At 41.7% G+C, this 20,235-nt stretch overlaps 1 protein-coding gene across 2 annotated transcripts in view; it reads right to left on the bottom strand.

The window, feature by feature from the left end:
- The window catches only part of GRIA3 (glutamate ionotropic receptor AMPA type subunit 3), a 154,790-nt gene that overhangs the window by 40,553 nt on the left and 94,002 nt on the right, over positions 1 to 20,235 (bottom strand). For both annotated transcript variants that reach the window (XM_067304266.1, XM_067304264.1), the window contains exons 7-11: positions 19,955 to 20,122; positions 16,702 to 16,806; positions 15,248 to 15,355; positions 13,828 to 14,034; positions 3,092 to 3,468 (exon numbers count right to left, since the gene is read on the bottom strand). In XM_067304266.1, coding sequence (XP_067160367.1) covers positions 3,092 to 3,468; positions 13,828 to 14,034; positions 15,248 to 15,355; positions 16,702 to 16,806; positions 19,955 to 20,122 — 965 coding nt within the window. The remainder of the gene's footprint in view (positions 1 to 3,091; positions 3,469 to 13,827; positions 14,035 to 15,247; positions 15,356 to 16,701; positions 16,807 to 19,954; positions 20,123 to 20,235) is intronic.

Genomic DNA, 20,235 nt, shown 5'->3' with positions numbered 1-20,235 from the left:
AGGAATCAGCAGTGGGACTTTCAGAAGCATGTAGCTGCCCAGCTCTCTTTGCTATTTTGAAAGTCCCACAGAGAGTCATTCCCATGGCCTTTAATAGGAGTCTCTTGAATCTTTTGCTGTGAAGACAGGAATCTGCAAAAATACCCTCTTAAACATCCAGCCTCGTGCAATAATTTTTAATGAAAAAACACTGTCCTTTTCCATAAGCAATTAATTACTCTAGGCCCTTTGCTCCACTCGAATAAAGAGCAAAATGAAAATAAATGGTCTCATACAGATTTCAAAGATACTTTTGCTCAAAACAGTGTTACAAATTTGGCTGTGTTTTCTCCTGTTTCCATTTGTCGTACATATCTTACATTAATGTAAGTTTAATAATCCACTTTTGATCCCTCAAAAGTGAATTTTCAATACTTTAGCTTGCTAGGCAGAAAACACAGCAGCCTTTGATAGCAGAACAAAACTGCTGGAACAAATGTTGATTCCATCAAGGGATGAACTCAACACCATCCTTCGGCTGCTATCTGATTCTGGTTAGACGACTCCTATTAAATGCAGAGAGGAGAGTACAGGGATATATCCTCTGGAATATCCGCACAGCATACTCACCGAGGAGAGATCTAACTAGTCATTAGATGTCACAGCTGTTCCGCACAAAGGCAGCTGAAAGAGCCTTTCTCAGCAAGTACAAAAGTGATCTCTCCAGACTGCTTGTCGGCATCTCTCTACAAGTGCTGTACGCTCTCATATAAGAAATGTATTCAGACAAAACTCACAATGGAAGAATGAAGCCCCTTTTAATGGCAATAAAATAGTATGAAACATTCATATAGGCAATGTACTGTGAATGGTGTAACCTTACAAAGACACGGATTCAGAATGGAATACTTGGGAATAGTCCCTTCTATGGAAAAGAAATTTGACATTAAATCAACTTAAATCAACATATCAGTCAAAGGAACAGTGTTTCTGGAATTTAAAACAAGGCATTAAACTTCTCCTTTTTCAGTAACAATTCATGTAACTGCCTGGAATCAGTTATCATGAAAGATAACAAAATAGCTGAACGATGTCTTCAAATGAGGGTCATGTATTAATACTGAGCTAACAGCTACTGATGGATAGATAAAATAAATAGGTTTACTTCTGTCTCTTTCTTGTAGGTACTTCCAAGGCACTGATCATGGTACTATTGAAAAAAACAGAATATATCCCACTCATTATGTAAGGTAGATGACTGAACTTGTCAAAGAGTCACATGAGAGCTTAACGAAAATCCTATGCTCTTCTATTTACTGTCAATAAACAGACCTAGTGGAAACAGTGCAATGCCTGCAGCTTTCCATGTGATGTCCCAGTGCTTATTTCCCGGTCCTTTATATTGAGCACACACATGGTCAACAGCAATTTAAATGTTATCACTACTCATCACCTTTAACCGCAAGCAGAAAGGCATAGTTTCATTACAGAATTTAGGAATAGAGCAGAAACACAGCGTATAAACATGAGGAATAGACTAAAAGCTATAACTATGCAGTGAGGCAGCACACTGAAACACTGATATCTCTGCAAAAACGAACACATGATCATATCCAGGAAAAAAGGCTGTGTGTGTATTTTATATAGATATAGGTGCATGTGTCAGTTATATATAAAATCTAATTACTGCTATCAAAACTTCTAAAACATACAAATTGCTTGCATCAAAAAGCAACAGGTATATGCTAGTACCTCTGAAAACCCTGGACTTCACTGCGATCGTTAGGGGATCTGAACGTGCGGGACTGCAAACTTAAAGGATCACTGCAAGAGGTAAAAATCACGATCCTTTTCATGAAACTTCACAGTTTTTTAACTGGTTTCGGTGAGACTACTTAAGATCTATACCACTATATTGTTGAGGAAAACCTAGTAAGTTTTCAATGATTTAGGTATTGAAAAAGGTACCAAATTATGGAGATTGCCGAGGTATGTTTTCACTATTTAGAAAATACCTGGCTCTCTTAATTTAATTAGCAACCTTGTGAAAAGGAAAAACTGCAACCTCTTTGTCTTAAATGGGTATTTTTAATAATTAAGATAGCTGTAGATTGGATTTTAAAATATTGTCATACAAAATATCACTTCTGCTCCATTGCTAAGAAACTAGATAGCTTTACTGCTTATCACAGGCACATCACCAAAGTATTATAACAGTGTATATGTAGAAACACTATATATATATTATTGAAAAAAACATTTGAGGTATGCATTGTTCAATTAGAGAGCTCTTCACTATTCTCTGGTGGTTTTCAAAGCGCTTCTTTAAAAAAGAAATACAATTCTACAACTGTTAATACCAGTGCTCTCTGTTAAAATGGAACCATCATCAAACGTGTTTTGCTAAAGGCTTATTCAGAACGATTGTCTTCGTGAAGAAAAAAAGAACCTGGCAATGCTTATTGGACCATATTGGCTATGAGCACAGGGACAATAGATTAGACTAGATTTCAGTAATGATACATATAAAGGATAGTACACAATAACTCTTAGAGGGGCACATATGGAGACCTGAACATACGAAACATGGTGGAAAGCAAATTAGTAATAGATGAAAGGATGGTTCAACAAGAACGAAAATAGAGAAATTAGGCACAAAAGAAAGTTAAAGACTAGCAGAAGCCATGACAGGTGGGGAGGTGTTTTAAAGTGCTGTTGCATGTGACTTTTAAAAAAATAAACAGATCTTATTTTGCAAAACATAATAAATACGTTATATGCACCAAGCAGATGACCGTAAAATGAGATATGCAGCAAAAACACGGTAGCCCTCCAAGCATTGCTGAAAACAGAAAACCCTATGCATTTTACAGCCTCAACATGGTGTATATAAGTTTTGCAGAAACGAATAAATGGCATTAAAAGGCAATGCCACTCACACTGGAGGTGAATGTTAGCAAGCATAGTGGCTTGATGATGAAGCTTAGCATTGAATGGAATGTCAAAAAAAATTTGAAATTAAATAAAAATTTGAAAGAGTAACATATATGCACCATGGCATCAGAATATGACCATAAAATGCAAAAAGGTGATGGAGTGATATGGAACAAACCTTGGAGAAATATCGCATCCTTGCTGCATAAAGGCACCCAGGGAAAACCAAAGGCTGTTAAATATTCCAAACTCATTTGGAGGGTCAGGAGGATTCTGAGGGTCACGCGGTTCTTCACTGTTGTCTTCCAAGTGCCACTCATAGGGGCTGAATCTGCTCACTAGGAAAAGAACTACGCTGACGCCAATGTAAGCAAAGACTATACACATCCAAATTTCATAAGCCAAAGGATCCAGGAAAGAAAATACGCCAGGTTTAGATTTCTGAGGCTTCTTGATCATGATGGAGATGCCCAGACTCATAAAGGGTTTCGAAAAGTCTATGACTTCTTCTCGCACCAACGTTATGGTGAGTGGGGCAACAGCTATATCTGCTCTCTGAAAAGGGAAAAATAAACTGAAGTTAGTTACAAAACGGTGGCAACATGACTGCAATCTAGGGTCTCAGGTTAAAGAATCAGATGATAAATTACAAGAGTCAGTAGATAACATTTGCTTTGCAGACTATTTTACACTCACTGAAGTTGTTTAAGGACTTCATAATGCTGATAGAAAATTATTAGCATGAAAAATTACAACCAATTCTGCGCAAGGGCCTCAAGGCAGAGGGAGATATGTACCCAACATTTCTATTCAGTTAAAATGGATTCATAAAACACTAAATAAACTGGACAGTGAGGTTGCAACTGAAGCTGTAATTCCTAGGATAATGTACATAGTGTCAGCATAGACTGCATATAGAATTGTATTTTAATGTCCAGATTAGCCATGAACCGTTGTTAGCACATAAATTATATCATAGCAACAAAACAAGGGATCACGATAGGGATTTAAAATTCGTGTGGACTATTTGATGGCCTTTTAATCTCCTTTTTTCATTAACAAGTTGTTTGACATTGTTCATTATTTAATTCAAGGAAGGGGAGCTAATAATAATTCTTGGACTAGTTGGAGAGCATGTCCTTTTCCCCTTCTGACAAGGTTTTCCTCGTACACATCCTAGACACTGTATCATGGCAAGCGCTTGCCCGTTGACTCCTCTGTCACTTACTAGTGATGGTCTATATCTGTCCATCTGTCTTGAGGACTCTGGGCAAGTTATGTGTTTGTTGTACTTATATTTTCTCTTTCATTCTTTCAGCAAGCTCCATGGACTAACTGATTAGTCCAGGATCTTTAAAGGGGACCTAAGAGAAGTAGTCACTGAATTTTAGCTGGATTTGGGCACTACCAGACATATATTCCTTTGAAACCCCCTTGCAAAAGGGACAGAAGAGGGTAAAGTAGTGGGGTGGCAGGAACCAATGACTTTTCTTACTCGGCTTTTCCCACTGCACCATAAAACAGATTCCTATGATCCACTTGGAGAATGAAGCAGCCACACAAACGTAGCAACCTGTGTTACCACAAGCAGTTAACTACAGCAATGCCTGCGCTTGGGGCTAAGAAGTTTCCTTAAGCACTTTGCTGCAGAAAGGGGCGTTCGGGCAGACGGATGATCCCTGTCATCCCGCTGTGCTGAGACCACAGGACAGCCCATCCTTCCTGCGGGCGCTGACGAGCAGTCACCCAGCTCTGCAATCCCTGAGTAGTAAATAGCTCATATTATCTGGGAAGAACGCAACGTAGTGTTTGTCAGGATAACGTATATCATCCTGCTCTACAGAACTTTAGCCCTATGGAGCTATAATAGGGACCATGCTCCGGGGCAGGGTCTCCTGGGAGCATAATCTCGCCTCACTGCATCCGTCATTCACTGGTGTGGTGGTGTTTGCAACGAGATGGACCCTAAACCAGTACCCTTTCCTTTCAACCACTACATCTTTGCTGGATTCCACTAGAGGATAAGAATGCGAATTAAAAAATTACTTAGTTACTTGATTAAAAACAACACTGCAGAACAGATTTTTCGATATATTTAATTGTATCTGTATTTCTGTACCAGGAGATTCAAGTCATGCTATTTAGATAATTTAGCTCTTGATTCAGCAAAGTAGTCAAGCAGGTATCAGTATCTGCAATAGAGGGGACTAGAACATTTTGAAAAAAAAAATGCTTTCATTATTACTAGAGTCTCCGTAACTACATACAACTTTTTGTAATTTTCTGTCTTATTTTAAATACTCTATAACTATTCATGATATTGATACTATTTAAAGATGGCTATTCATGGCTCATGAATTTCAGAAAGAACAAACAAGAATTCTCAGGGAAAGTTTAACTTACAAGTGACTAAAACACTGTGTACCTTTTAAGTTACATTTTTGTTTCCAGCTGGCAAGTATGTATCTTTTTCTGATGGAAAAAATAAAACCTGCTTAAGTAGAAGTTTTGAATTAAAAGGAATAGGAAAGATTAACAAGAAGCGATTAAAATCCGTGCAAGAGAAGAACTGAATATGCCTTTATTTAAATCTCATGGTGATGTACGTGATTGCTATTAATATCTGATTCATTCTTCCTACTAGACAGTTTTGGCTTTTTTTTTACAGTTTAGCAAACAAAAATGGCAAAGGCTTCTTGAAAAGCCAATTGCAGTCTCACACGGTGTATTGCTTGGTGCCTCAGTGTCACTGCAGTCAGCCTGGGGCGATTTCTAGCTGTTTTAAGGCCGAGATCAAAGGTAGTTTGTCTGCCCATGGTCCGGCCCCTCCACCATCCCTCCTACAGCAAGCGTCCCTACCCGAAACACCCGTTTGCACCCACCACCTCCGCTTTGTCTCTAGCCACCCAGGAATCTCTCCTAGCATCTGTACGGGTGTACGAAGTACGTGGACAAGGTCACTGCTTGGAATAATCAAATAAGCTGTGTATGTGCGAGTGAGGAAGCCATTCGGAAAGCATGGCCCTCGGTGTGTACTTTCACAGCCCTCTTCAGCTCCTTTAGACACTCATGCGTGCTGGTACGTTGCCTTTCCCCTCGAGTGATTGCCTTCCTTGAGGAGAAAACCATCACCTGATCTGTGGTCACTTACTGCAAAAATCTAGTTTGATGCTGCCTGAATATACAACCTGAAAATGCCGGTTGCTTTTGGATGCCCGAGTGTTTACTGGCTTTAGACGAATGTGTCAATGGTCTAAGTAAGAGAGAGACTTGGGGAGGCAGGAGCAGAGTGTGGATAATCCTGGAACGTGTTCACTGAAGAACTCCCCCAACACACATATTTGTCTTTTAGTTGCTGCTTATTAAACTACTGTTAAATATTAAATGTATGCAGTCAGTAGGTATGAGAAGTACACAGAATATCAATTTTAAATGTAGCAAAACTCCACTGCTGGCTGGAAGACGAAGCGTTTCAATCATGGCTACTGCATTTGGTGCTGAACTAACGAGGTTCTCACATATTAATCCTTATTAGAGCCAGCTTAATGGATCAGGTCCCCTGCAGGGCCTTAGCAATGGCTCCGCGGGTGAAGTGGAGCTCATGTGGCAGTCCTGCTGCCAGGTACTTCTGCGCGGAGATGGGCAGCCCTGGAGCAGCTGGTCCAAGCAGGAGCAGGCTGTTTCAGCCGTAAGAGCATTTACTTTCTGCAGCATTTTCTCGGACTCAGAGAAATTTAATTCTCCCAAAGTCCTGTTTTAATCGCCAAAGCAGACACTGTGGACCCCCTCCTGAGTGCTGACACAGCATGTATGCAAGTCTGCATCTCCTGGGCGAGAGCTGAGCAGGGATCCTGCAGCATGCTCCTGTGGGACGCGTCGGGAGGAGGATGCTGATGCTCTGCAGAGCACCGACAAATCAGTTTCCAAAAGACTGTTATGTCACTTCCTCATTCATATTATACAGTATGAAATTCTTGGTAAATAACTGCATTTTAATATTACATGGGTTACAAACATTTACTTTTCTGAGACATTTCTGCCTTCATGCTTTCCTACCAACTTTGATACTTTTTTTCTAATACTGCTGATGGACCTCCTCCTAGGGACCTCCAACACATTGGGAACACCAACAAACACCCTCACTTCCTAAATGAATATGGCAGTAATTGTCCTCCAAAGAGGGAACAAGACTGGATTGGGAGATAGAGTCTAATGAGGTCATCAACATTTACGGCACTGAAAGTGGGCCAGCCACAATCCAAGGCCTAAGTCTGGTTCCCTACCACTTCCCTGAACACCAGTTACACTGTAGAGGTTAAAATCAGACCACTCTTTACTTATTTAAATTTATAGTACTTGGAAAAGATGCTTTTGGAGAGCTCACAGCACTCTAATGGATCATTAGTAATTGCAGCACAGTTGTGAACCTCCTTGTTATGGCTGCAGATAAGCAGAACCCATAAAAAATGAACTAGATAAACCAACCAACCAACCACAACCACAAACATACCCTGCCCTGTGCAGAACTGGAGGGTTTTTTTGAGAACTTCAACAACTAAGCTTTGCTAATCACTCATGACTAATGGCGTTTCAAACGTCGTCTTGATGTATTTGAGCTGGGAGAGAAATGTCATGGATTTGTGTGAGGCTTGTGCGGTCTCTGCCACCAGCATGGGAGGGATGGATTTAGAGAGCACAAGCAGCACTGCAGCACTACCCACTCCGTTCAGACCTGGCTCCAGGGGGCTGCAAATCTCAAGACTCTTAAGGAGAGGGAGAAAAACCAGTAAATGGAAACATCCCTCTACACGAAGAGAGGGAAAAAAAAGAGATAAGATGTTTCATCTCTGTAATCCAGAAGGAGGGATTGAATTCTTCCACTTGCAGAGCTAAAGGTGAGTCTTCCTAACTCCAAAGACATGCACTAGAGAGAGCAAGAGGTTCAGGCTGTGCGCCTGCTGGTACATGTTTATTTCTGTTCGCAGAAGTGAAGAATTTCTTTGCTGGTGTGTTGCTTTTCAAGAAGTGGGTCTGGCCTACAGTCACTTTGCAAGATCCTTGTCTGCTCTGGGAAGCCACCCAGCACTCGGATTACATGCATACCGACGCAGGGGCACGGCATGCCAGGTGCTCACTGCCTGGTGTCCACCAGGAGCCGAAACGCCAGGCGCCTTGGCAGTGCTGAACGAGGGTGCGAGCAGCAGCTGCGGAAGACAACGCTCTGGAGCGACCACTGACTGCGAGCGCCACTGAGGACTTTTCAGGGCAGGCTAAGGCTTCCGGGCACCAGAAAAGGATGTCAGACAGAGCAACACGTCACCCGTGGTGTCTGCTAGTAAAAGCTACCTTGCAAATAGACTCCACTATAGCCAAGGATATTGGGGTGTGTTGAGAGGCCAGGTTGTGGGGACGCTTGTTTTTAACACATCAACTTGCACTTATTTAGAAACACCAGCTAATATCTGACTAGCAACACGCTGCTCTGCATTTTTAATGTGTATTAGCTGAGTGGTGCAAAATGTTATTGTGTTAAAACTGCAACTGGCATGTCTGCAGTGGCTTGTCAATGTTAAGCACATTCCCTGTCCAAAACGTGCTCTATTTGGATACCTGCAATTCCTTCTGAGATATTACTATTGTCTTTTGCAAATGGAGAAATTAAAGGTATGTCTGATTTTTGAGCTACTGACAGGCATGTGCTTCCACTCTCTGTGCTCGGACGAAAGTCAGCTGAAGAGCAGGAGCCCCATCAGCACAGCACCGTGCCGGGGCTCCTAGCCGGAGCCCAGCGCCGAGCCGTGCCAGCGTGGCTCTGCCGCTCCCCGGGGCAGCCGAGGCTCGGCGTTCAGGGGAGGGGACACACGTCCGCCTGCACGCAGCCGTCTGTGTGCACAGGGCCAGTATCTGAGCCTGACCGCGACCGGGGCATCTCACGGCTGCCTTTTGCCACCTGACCTGCGCTTCCCTTCTGCAGGAACCGGAGGGTGAGAGGTGAGCGGAGAGCCGCTTCCGCTCCCTGTGCAGCTACACACAGCGCAGCAGACTAAAATCACAGGGAAGTTTTGAAGAGAGTTAGGAATCAAATTAGTCTTCCTTTCAGCTGCTATTAAAAAGCTGTACATGCCATCCGTGGTCTTTCCTCTGCTGCTGAGAGAGCCAGAACCGTGTAGGGCAGGTTACTGTTAAATGCAGGGATGCGTGTAGGTGGTCTCGTTCTGACAGACTGCGGAGGACGCGTGTGTTTGGGGGACTGCTTTTCCTTTACATTCCTGCTTCATTCGTTTATGGTATTTTACACATTGAAAGGTTTTTATAAAGACCTTTTTTACCTAAGGAGAGCTGATAAAGGCTGTAAGGTTTGGCTCTCTCTGCACTCCCAAAGCATTTGTACTCATAATTAGGATATGCGTTAAACCTGCTGTCAGTTAACCTCAGTGATGTGAAAAGCACCAAGCTCAGGAAGGGAAGGCTTCGCCGGGCTGAACAGTAAAGGGAGAACAGCAGCATACTTGGAAAGGGAAAGAAGGACTAAAAGCCCACATACAGGAAGAGGTTTACCCTACAGAAGGGGAAAGACTAGTCTAGCTGGCAGCAGCTGGTGGGTGTAAAGCCCCGAGCAGCGGCCCGGCTGCGCGCGCGGTGGGAGGTGCTGGTGCTAATCAGCACAAGTGGAGGCACGTCGTTAGCGGATGCATCCCTGGAGGATAGCACTTGCCTTGCTGGTTTGCTCGGCTGGTTACATTTAAACAGTGATTCAGTGTCACAGATTGAGAACGGTTTAGCTACTGCCCTCGGCTGGTGGAGGCGCTGAGAGGCTGAGTGGGAAAAGAGCAGGACGGAGATGGGGAAGCGTGTGTACCTGATCAGACCCCTTGGTACTGGGGTGAGCTGCACTGAGACACATCAGTATGGCATAATTTCCCTATTTTCTCTAAGGATAGGAGAAGGAACACATATCAGTTCATACCTTAACAACATGCCTATTTAACTTCCTTATTAAGTATGTACCATAAATCTTAACAGAGAGTACAATTCATATATAAGACAAGTTGTGGACTTGTGTAGGAGTGAGAAAAGATGATCCTATTGCACCTTGGTTATCCAGAACAGCTCAGTGATGACTGGAGCTGCATACCACTTTTTACCTGGAACTTCTAAAATGAAAACCACAGATCATGAAACACTGAAGTGTTTGGTAAAGTGTTTGATTTTTTTTTTTTTATGTCTCAGTTAAGAAAGAAAGATACTTTTCTAAAATATCTAAGAAAAAATATCTATCTATTTGTCTGTTATTCTGCCAAAAGTTTCCACTATGTATGCTTTAGAAATTTCCCTTAATCTACAAAATATTACTGCTCGAATCAGTAGTTTAACTGGAAGAACAAAAAGTCCTATTTTGACACCATCAGAGTGAAAGAGCCAAATTAACTGCTTTATTTAACCTGAAATGGCATTTTTGGATTTGTCAAAAATCAAGTAATTTTCATTTTTAGTTCAACCCCAGATGATGACGATTTACCTTTAAAAATTGCTAACAAATCAAAAGCCCCACTGTTAGCTCTTCTCTAACAAGACTTCTAGGTTCTCCTGTTTGAAGCAAAGGAGTTTGGGAATATCTGCTTGGACAGACCTCCTTGTATCCAGGGCTGTCATCTCCATGCTGTCAAAGACCAAGTCCCTTAGCATAACCAGATTCTTTTGTACAGTCTAACGCAAAGCAACAAGGAAAGGTCCAGATACGGCCAGCAGAGAACATCCTACACTTTGGGGGGACCCTATAGCACAGTAGACTTCTGCGCTATCCAACCAGCCCTGATGTGCTATGAGACTGGGGAGGGGGAAGTTCTCATGGGAAGAATTTTAGCGTGTCTGTCCCCAGGTAATGCACAGCTCTTGGGACTGTTCCTAGTTAGCCTAGTTAACGCTGACTTCTAGCTAGCCTTACACTGGAGTCAGGGTTGTACTGGTCAGCCTCAAGACCTGCACTGCTCTGACTCACCACCACTGTTGCTCTGAGTACAGCTCAGTACAGCCATGAATCTTGCCCTTACCTGAAACTACAGCAGAACTGATAAACTGATGTAGATTTTTAATTAAGAGAACTTGACGAGGACAGATGGCTTTGCATTTCAGAACGTGCTGGGCATCTACACACACAGGCTCGTCCCATCCCTCCTCTCTTTCTTTCCCCTTCTCACCTCTCCTACACGGGCTGATTTGCAACGACCTGTCTGTCCTTCCTCTCCTGGCTCTACACTATGTCCCACAGAAGACAAAGAGGAAAATGAGAGTAACAAAGAACTGGCACAAACTAAACATTAATTAAAGTTAACTAGGGGTTCTGGCATTAAAATGTCAAGCTATTCACTTCCTATGATTGTCCCAAGAACAGTTTTATAAGAGTTGTGTGCATGGGGCTATGCATGAAAAGGCACAGTATTAAAAAAAGATTGGTAAAAGACGTCCCAGCAGCGCCAGCTGGTGATGACATGCCTGTTGGGTCAGGAATATGCTGTGTTTGATATATGACTAGTCATTGTTTATCATAGACAAACGCAGTCTAAAAGACTGTAGGCTCTGCCACAGCTCAGTTCAGCTGCTGGATAACTGGTACCAAAACCAATCAGGCCCCTTTTATCCCCCCATGTCTGTCTTCCATACATGCTAATAAAGACATTTAAAAGCTAATCTCCCTCTTGTCTTCCCAAAACGGAATCCAGAGGAGCCAAATGTGACAGTCATTTTGCAGACAAGGCTCACAGGGGCATTAGGGGAAATGTACAGTTTTAGTTCCCTAATAGAGTTTAAAGCCCCTGAGAGATAAAGGAAAGTCAGCACATAAATGAGATGCCTGCTCCAAATAATTAGCACTTCTGGAGCACTTTTCATCTTCAAAGGGCTCTCTGCACAGCCTTGTTAGTAGCCCTTCTCAACAGATGGAGAAAGAGGCCAAGGGTATTTCACGATGTTTGCAGACAGGACTGGGAAAGGGTCTGGAGGGACTGTGAGGTCTCTATTCGGAGCTGAGGAGCTGTCTTCCCTGCTTACAGAAAGCCAGGTGGGTTTTGCTCAGCTTGCCAGCTCAGTAGTTCAGCTCCACAGGCTGGGGAGCTAGCTCAGAGCGCCGGGCTGCGGGCGTTAACCTGGGTCTACACTCAGTTCTCCAGGGATGCATCTGACCTTTGAATAATTGAGCACTGCTGTTAAGAGGCTTCAGGAACCGAGCTCGCAGTGGGAGAAGAGGAGCTGCTGTGGGGCAAGGAGGGAAACGGTCCTCAAGTTTTCATTAATGAGAAAACACAGAAGAAAATTCTGTTTCAGAATACAAAGGAACAAATCTTTTTGCAGGAAATAAATGACAATGGCAGGGCAGATATGGGGTTGTTTCAAAGTATGGTTTATGGTGCCTGTGAAGCTGTTCTCCTGGTGGGGAAAGGTCGCAAGTACGGTCAGGTGGGAGGGAAGTGGCCAGGGCTCAGTTTGAAACCAAGGAGGCAGAGCTCTCTGAGCTAGGCTCATCCCGCAGGGGTGTGGAAAAGGCAGCAGTGGCCAACCTGATTATCCAAGAAAAGGCTGGGTTGAAGGAGGAATACGGCTCAGATCGGTGGGTCCTCAATACAGATGCACCTTCCATCGCCCAGCAGCTGGAGAGGCTGATCTCCCTCGGCTCAGGTCCCACAGGAAGCAGCTCTTATCGCACCTTTCTTCCCAGTGTGGACGGTCTCTGGGCCCTGGCTGCTATTAGGAATTTCAGGTTCTCTTTGTCGTATCTTTTGCATAGGGTATGATTATTTTTAAGTGAATAAAATGTTTCATTGCTTGCCACTTGCTAATATATCTGAGGGATCCAACTACAGCTAATACTCTTGATATTTCTTGAGCCACACACAGGGAAACTGTCAGTTTAGGTTTCCATCACAATGTAATTATACTGAATCATTTGGAAAGAATTATCTCACCAAACATTTTGCAAGAGATGCTGATGCGATTGGGAAACTTTGAGGCGACTTTTTGAAACTACACTCACCAATGGAACAAAAGGAGGCAATAGAAATATTCACTTCTGCTCAGACATTTTTAATAAAGGAAAGCTTGTTAAAAATAATCTATAAAGAAGATTTGGGCGGAATCGCAAATCACCTCATTTGCATGTGGGGAAAAAAAAGCAAAGATGAAATACCAGCTTGCAAAGTCTTTTCTGCAAAGCCAACTTTTTCCCCATTCCATCCGATTTATTGTATTGGCATTCCAAAATTCTAGTTTTTAAAGAAGTTTCTAAAATGGCAATTCCGGCCTTTTTTTGTTCTTACTATACAAAGCAATGTATGCCCAAAATAGAAATATAAAGAGGAATGCAGTGAATTAGAGAGACTTTTTTTGTCTGACGGTTGTTTTTTTAAAGCTAAATCCAGGGCTTAAAGAGATAAAGACGTGGGTGATTTCAGGCCTGTATTGCTTTTTCCCCTGAAAAGCAAGAATGGGGCGAGCTGAGCATTTAGGTTCTGATCAGACACGAACTGACATCAATGATCCCATGAGATTCAGCACCGTAGGGTCAGACCCTTAATAGGAAGAGTACCTCCCAGCAAGACTCATGGGAAAAAAGAAGATACAGCACATACAAAAGCAGTATACGAAGGGAAAACTGTGAATTCTGTTGTAGTTAAGGAATCTGAAATCTGCCCAATGTCACTTCTCAACATTTTGTGGAAACTGATTTGAAGAATAGCAGCAAAAAAATGACACTTTCTGCAATGAAATAATTAAAAAAAGTAGACTACACAAATGGTACTACAAAAAATATCTAAAATTTTAAAGGTAGCATTCAAACAGAAAATCTTTATTTTGCAGTTTATTAACTTTGAGCACAACTTTTTATAAAGAACATTAAAATGAATGTTAAGAGAAACTTACCCCATAGACAAGTTCACCCACCATGCCATTCCATATTTTAGTCTCAGGGTCCCTAGCTCCATATTTCCCATCTCCAACAATTGACAGTTTGTACTTTATTCCAACATGTTTTGCTATTTCAGAAGCTAAGTCTACACAATATCCTTCATATCTCTCATTCCCTTCTAGTTGTTCATGGTTTTTCTTATACATTACATATGGTGATTCCTTTGAAACAAAAGTAAAGATCAAAAGTCTATGAATGTAAAATATGGCTTTAAAACATACAAAATGAGAGCTGTTATTATCCTTACTTTATATTGCTGGCAAATATTTACAACATTTCCTACTTTAGTACAGAAATTAGAAAAACAGATATTTGCAGTTTAAAAATCCTTGACTTAATCCTACAGTCACATATGCTATTGTCTTTAATCCTAGTATAGACCCACTGAAGACACCAGAACTATTCACTTTAACAAAGTTACACTTTTGTTTGCAGGATTAGGCCTAAATTTTTAGATGATTAGACAAGCACGTAGCATCACTGCAGTAATAATACAATTTTTAGTGTCTAAAGAACTGACATACTCAGTACCTGCACCCACTGAAATCATTTGCTAATGCCCAGTGGCCCAGATTGGGGCTCTGATGGAAGTATTTTCAAAATAGCCTAAGGGAAGTTAGGCTAAAATGCGCAGCAGCAATCTTGGTCCCTAAATTCCCTTAGCTTTCTTGGAAAATTTCAGCTGAAATGCTGACTATATCTTGCTAAATTCATAGGAGGATAAAATACAATGCTTCAAGAAATAGCATATAACTGGCTCATGCTTAGAACAACTGTAACAGGCATAAAAGTCACAACAATACCGTACACAACAATACTGTACAGAACACATATGCTAGAGGCATTCAGACTGACACAGGTGCTGCTGTTTGCAAGACACAGAAAGAGCATTAGTCCTTTGGAGCCGCACAGGTAGAGATCACTTTACACTAGTCTTAGGTATACCTACAGCCTTTCCAGTTCTCCACAGGCTTCCTGGTGCCACCCTTACTCAGTCCACCAGGGGCTGAGTCTACAGAAGCTCTACCCGAGTGAGAGGCACAAGATCTGAACCTACAGCAGGAAGGATCCTGCAATCATTTACATGCATGTGTAGCTTTACTCACGTGAGGAGCTCCATTGAGTTCAAGGAACTGAGAAGCAGGAGGGCACAATGTTGGGTTCAGTGGGACTCCTCCTGTGAGTAAACTTTTTGATACACAATAAAGTATTGATACACATTTAAGGGTCAAGGCCTCAATACATCTCTGCAAGTTACTGAACTTTTCAGTCACTTGAAGTCAACATTGTGCCTTCTGGCAAGGTGTCTAACACATCTCAGGAGCCATGCATCTTATTTCCTAAACACAAACACACTAAGAATGTAAAACTTACCAAGATGGTAGTGACTACTATAGTTCTGTTCTCCACAGATGAAGTGTCATTAGAGGGTAGCAGGTCTAATGCTGGCACGAATCTTTCATATTCATTCCAATAACCAGCCTATAAAAGTGCAGATTGTTACCTCATTATATACGTTCACAAGGACTCTGGTACACGAACTTGATAACAAGAACTGTTAAAACATATGGCTTTGTAGCATTTATTCATTTATTACCATTACAGAACTACACTGGCTTTAATTTAATGTCCTTAAAGAAATAATGTTTCCAAGCCCATGTGGAAGTAATTAAAGCCAAATGTAATTGAAAACACACGTTTCATTCTCCCTATATAAGTTCACATGGTCATGGTGCCTATGGAATAAATTCCTGTGTTTCTGCAACATCAGAATACTCTATAGTCCAGAAAATGAATCGCATAGCCTAAACTCCTTTGATTTAGAAGTTTTTACTGATTCACCCCTATTCTGCTGCAGTCCAGACAGTGACTACAGTACCTGTAAACATGCTTGAGCTAGCTTTAGACTTGACTGCACAGATATTGTTAGTAATGCAGGCACAGTAGCAGAAACTTCCATATGGATTACAAAACCCTCTCGGAGCATGAGATGACTATTTGTCAGCTGGCCTGTGCTGACCTTCATGGTGCTGTGGCTACATTGCCACTGGCTATTACACTGGTTCTTTTATTTCTGCACAACGCAGCAGTAACACTGCCTGCACTGTAAACCTAGCTGAATGGCCAGGCCATATCCAGAGGTATTTTGTTATCAAATATGTGCAGAAGAGTTTAAGGAGTCTCAACAGTGATTAAGCAGGTTTAGGTGCCTAACACCAGGTGGAATCAGGGGGATTTGTGTGTCTGGTCCACTCAGACTCTTTTCTCAATCCTCCTGAGAGCCTGTTTACCTAATTATTTTTGAAAATCTGCCCTAAATTACTTTTACAACAGGGATCTAGGCAACTACCCCACTTAGGATCTATACTTTATTTAGGAGACAAGAAAATGTGGTGCAAATCCTAATTAAAACCAAAAATGATTTTCTGTTAATTTCAGGAGGTTTCTAAAATATATTGGCTCCACCTTCACTATTGCTCTGAGGCCTGTTATGGAGAGGAAGGGAAAGATAGAGAGGAAGTTGGGAAAAAGGGCAGAGCACAGGGACATTATACCAGATAGTACCCACGGCAGTGGAAAATCTCCAGATGACTTTTAGAGGAAAAAGGGGGGTCTGAAGTTGATAGGGAAACCCATATTAGGCAGCGCAAGTGATTTGGCAAGGAACAAAATAGGAAGAGGTTCCTGGGCTAGGGGAGAGATCAAGAAGGCAGGGATTCCTCAGGATCCTGCTTTTACAGTGACCGTGTAGTATTTTTGATTTTCATTAGTTTGTTGGAATAAACATTTCTGAAGAGGCAAAATTGGATGCATATCTTGAAACTCACCTTTCGTGATCCAGCAGCTTTCATTTCATACACATCAATTGTGTAATTTGTTCTTCGCCCATAGGTGTCAAACTGGATGTTCCCTGTCATTCCTTGAACTTGCACCTTAAGGGGATAAACAGAAAAAAAAAATTAAATAAAAGACTCACTCTATCTTTTCCTCTATTAAATACTGCAGGAACTCACTAGTTCTAGCACAATTTTTGTCTATACAAGACAGTACGTAGTGCTTCTGATAAAACCAGTTATATTTTTTACAGCAAGAAAGCCCCAATTCTCTGTTTCAGCTGTACATATTCTTTGTTAGTTAGTGCTCAGCTGGTGACTCACTACTGCAGAGTGAGCTGCATTTAAGTGAAATTAGCCCTGCACGTATGTTAAACATAAGAAAGACTGGTTCCGCCATGCTTAGTCACACTGGATTCACTGCTGTAGGATGGAGTACCAACAAGACACCTGTAACAATTCAGTGCCATAAGACCCTTCACAACATGGCACAGAGTGATTTGTAATATGGACCAGAATCTCATATTGTCGCTCACACTGGGAAGTGCTTTATTTTAAGATCAGTCCCGGCATAGGAGAAAGGAATGAATGTCTTCTCTGAATGAAAACAGGCAATTGCCTCTACTGCTTATGGAGTTCTGGTCTCAATCTGGATGATTGGGGCTACAGACGGTAAGTCATTATCATTACCCACTCACATGAATCATTTTGAGGGGAAGTATAAAGAACTTTGTTTCAAAGAAAAAAAAAATCTTTCTTATTTCCCTGTATGAAAGGGTGAGATATTTCCATTTATCACTTATCAACACTGACAAGCTCTCAGACAGAAGGAGTAAGAATCTGAAATTTCAGCAGGGGTAAATTAGCTTTAATATTTAGCAAAATGCAGTAGAAGCTATAGGAATGGCTGATGGAAAACTGGTTGAAGGGAAACTCTGAAATCATGGTCCCTGGAGATGCTGTTACTGATCTGCTATTTATGGTTTAGAGATGGTACAATCAAACTTGTTATGATGGAGAGGGACAGGCTATACAACACAGCCAAAATTCCTTGGACCCCAAATTATCCTGTGAGCCAAATTCAGAGTGATGTATGAAGAGTGTGAATTTTTCATCAGTGAGTGGATTTGAACCTTTCTTAAAATATTTTATGATTTGAGGGTTCTGGAAGAAGATGCAAGTTACTCCTGTCTCCAGAAAGCTGAAGTTAGAGACCTGAATGGGACTTTGAAAGCCAAACTTGTCCCTAAGAGGTTTTATCAACTATGGCCTGAGCAGAGGCATTTGTAGGGTAGTTGGCATATCATTTACAGCCAGATGTGAGCTTGATGTGTCTGCTTTTGGAGCTTGCTGGAAGCCATCTGCTTACCTTAGCACAGCAGTGTCTGTCTCTCAGCAGACCTTGTTAGGTCAGGTTCATCCTGATGCATATTGAGATATGAGCGTTATGCATTTGACACCTTTTGACTTCAACTTTTATTTGTTTCTATCTTTGGTGGGAAAACTCAGCACTTTTCAAAATCTGGCTGCACAGAGGCAGGAAGGCTCACCAGGACTCCGAACACTTCTGTCAGCAGAGAGTGTGGAGGCAAACACAAATGAACTGATTATTTACAACTATCCAGATTTGTTCAGGTAAACTGTCTTCCACTTAATCTAATGCCTTTGAATCAGATTTAGAAATACAGACATGCACAGTTTTCAAGGCTGTAGGGAAGCAGAGTCAGGTAACACTGATTTCCCTTTTGCCAGCAGGATGACTATAATCTGGCACTGAATCTTCTGCTGGCATCAGTTATTTCTAGGATGTCTTGAACAAATATTCTTATTTTAGTTGCTGTAAAACTGGAGAGGGGAGGAAACACTGTTAAATGGAAGTTGTTTTTCCTGAAACAAAGATTCCAGATCATTGTCTGAGTAGGGTAGAGACTGTGATGGATGGGATTGGGTCTGGTAGGCAGTGTTACTGTGGGATGTTCTCATCTTGAGTAGGAGTTGTTGGAGTTGTATATGAATCTCATTTAGTTCATTTTGAATAGTTAAAAAAAAAATACAAGACACCCTGCTGAAAGTCAATCTTCTGCATTTGTGCCACTGATGAGTTTGGCTTTGTGTGTCTTATGAATTATTATTATTATTTTTTTTTTATAAATTCTCCCTAATCAGGGACTGTCCTGTAGCAGTGTTCATGTTCTGTTTTGACTCTTTGTTGACATGAATCTCATTCAGAGGAGTCTTATGTTTGTACTTGTAATTAACTTTAAATGGACAATACAAATTCTTTAATATTTTGAAGGTTAAATTTAATTAACTTCTCTTCAAGAGTGTGTAATGCTACATAAGTGAATGTTCAGTTAGGGTATTTGTTAGGAAGTGACATAATGGCATAAGAAGAGCTCCGACAATGTGAGATTGAACTGGATCTCTCACGCCTTAAGAGTGAGGGATAGAATAAACCTTCTGATAGAATCCTTCCAATCTGGCAAATAAGAAAAAGCAACAGTGAAGCATAAGAAGTCTGACCTAGGATTTGTTTCATCTAACATGGGCTTAATTCTGATCTCACTCACTCCATTTTTACACCTGCATTAATAAAATTTATTCTAACAGGTTTGTTTTACATTAGTTTAAGCAAGATCAAAAGCAGACCCTATTCTTGTCTCTTGTATGTATAAAAACATTACCAACTTTTCCTGTTGTCACTTGCTTTAACAGACATAGCAGTCTAAAAAAGAGTTAAAACTCCACAAAACTACAGAGACATAAGTGAAGTAGGATCCAATGCAGTAACTAATAGTAAGGTTAAAAGATTGGCCATGCAAAAGGTAACCAGGCTGGGCTCAGACAATCACATTTGCAGCCTCAGCTCAACCTCAGAAGCCCCCAGTACATGGCCATTTGCAAAACGGCTCGTGCTCACTCCCGTGGGAAGTATGGCGCTGCCAGGCAGTCAGACAGGAGGTGCCCTGGTGCGGACCCTCAGGCAGCTGCTGCGCTGGTGCCTGAGGGATGTGATTTTTGGCCAAAGTTTTGAGAGCTAATTTGTTATGCCTTGCACTCTACCGGATATGTTTTGGCCCTCCTTTGGAGTTTGTCATTATGGGTTTTCTTTTTTCCCTGAGGAGCTGCAGCAGTTTGTCTGAGTAGAGAAGCTGTACATGGAGAGGAGGATACCAGTTCTATCCCAGCAGAGCTGCTGCTGCTGTGGAATATACATATGCAATAGCCACGGTATGCTTGCTCTTACCATTTTCAGTGCTCTTTCTATATCAATTCCTTGGCTCCATGGTACTGCAGGGTTAGCTAGGCAGTCTCCAGCACTGCCTCTCCTGGAGACATCCACACGCTGCCTTCGGAGGTAACGGAAAGCCTCTGCTATGACTAGGACCGCATCATGGGTCAGCGCTGATGTATACTAAAATTGATGCAAATAAAACAGGGTGACAAATGTAGAATTAGAATTGCTGCAGGTTTATCAGGTCTAGTCCTTCTCTTTGTTAAATGCTCTTGGAAGAATCATCCTTGCAA

The sequence above is a fragment of the Apteryx mantelli genome, chromosome 13 (assembly GCF_036417845.1).
Source record: "Apteryx mantelli isolate bAptMan1 chromosome 13, bAptMan1.hap1, whole genome shotgun sequence".
Classification (NCBI taxonomy): Eukaryota; Metazoa; Chordata; class Aves; order Apterygiformes; family Apterygidae; genus Apteryx; species Apteryx mantelli.
Note: the sequence above shows the minus strand (reverse complement) of the source record. Positions and strands in the feature narration are given on the sequence as shown.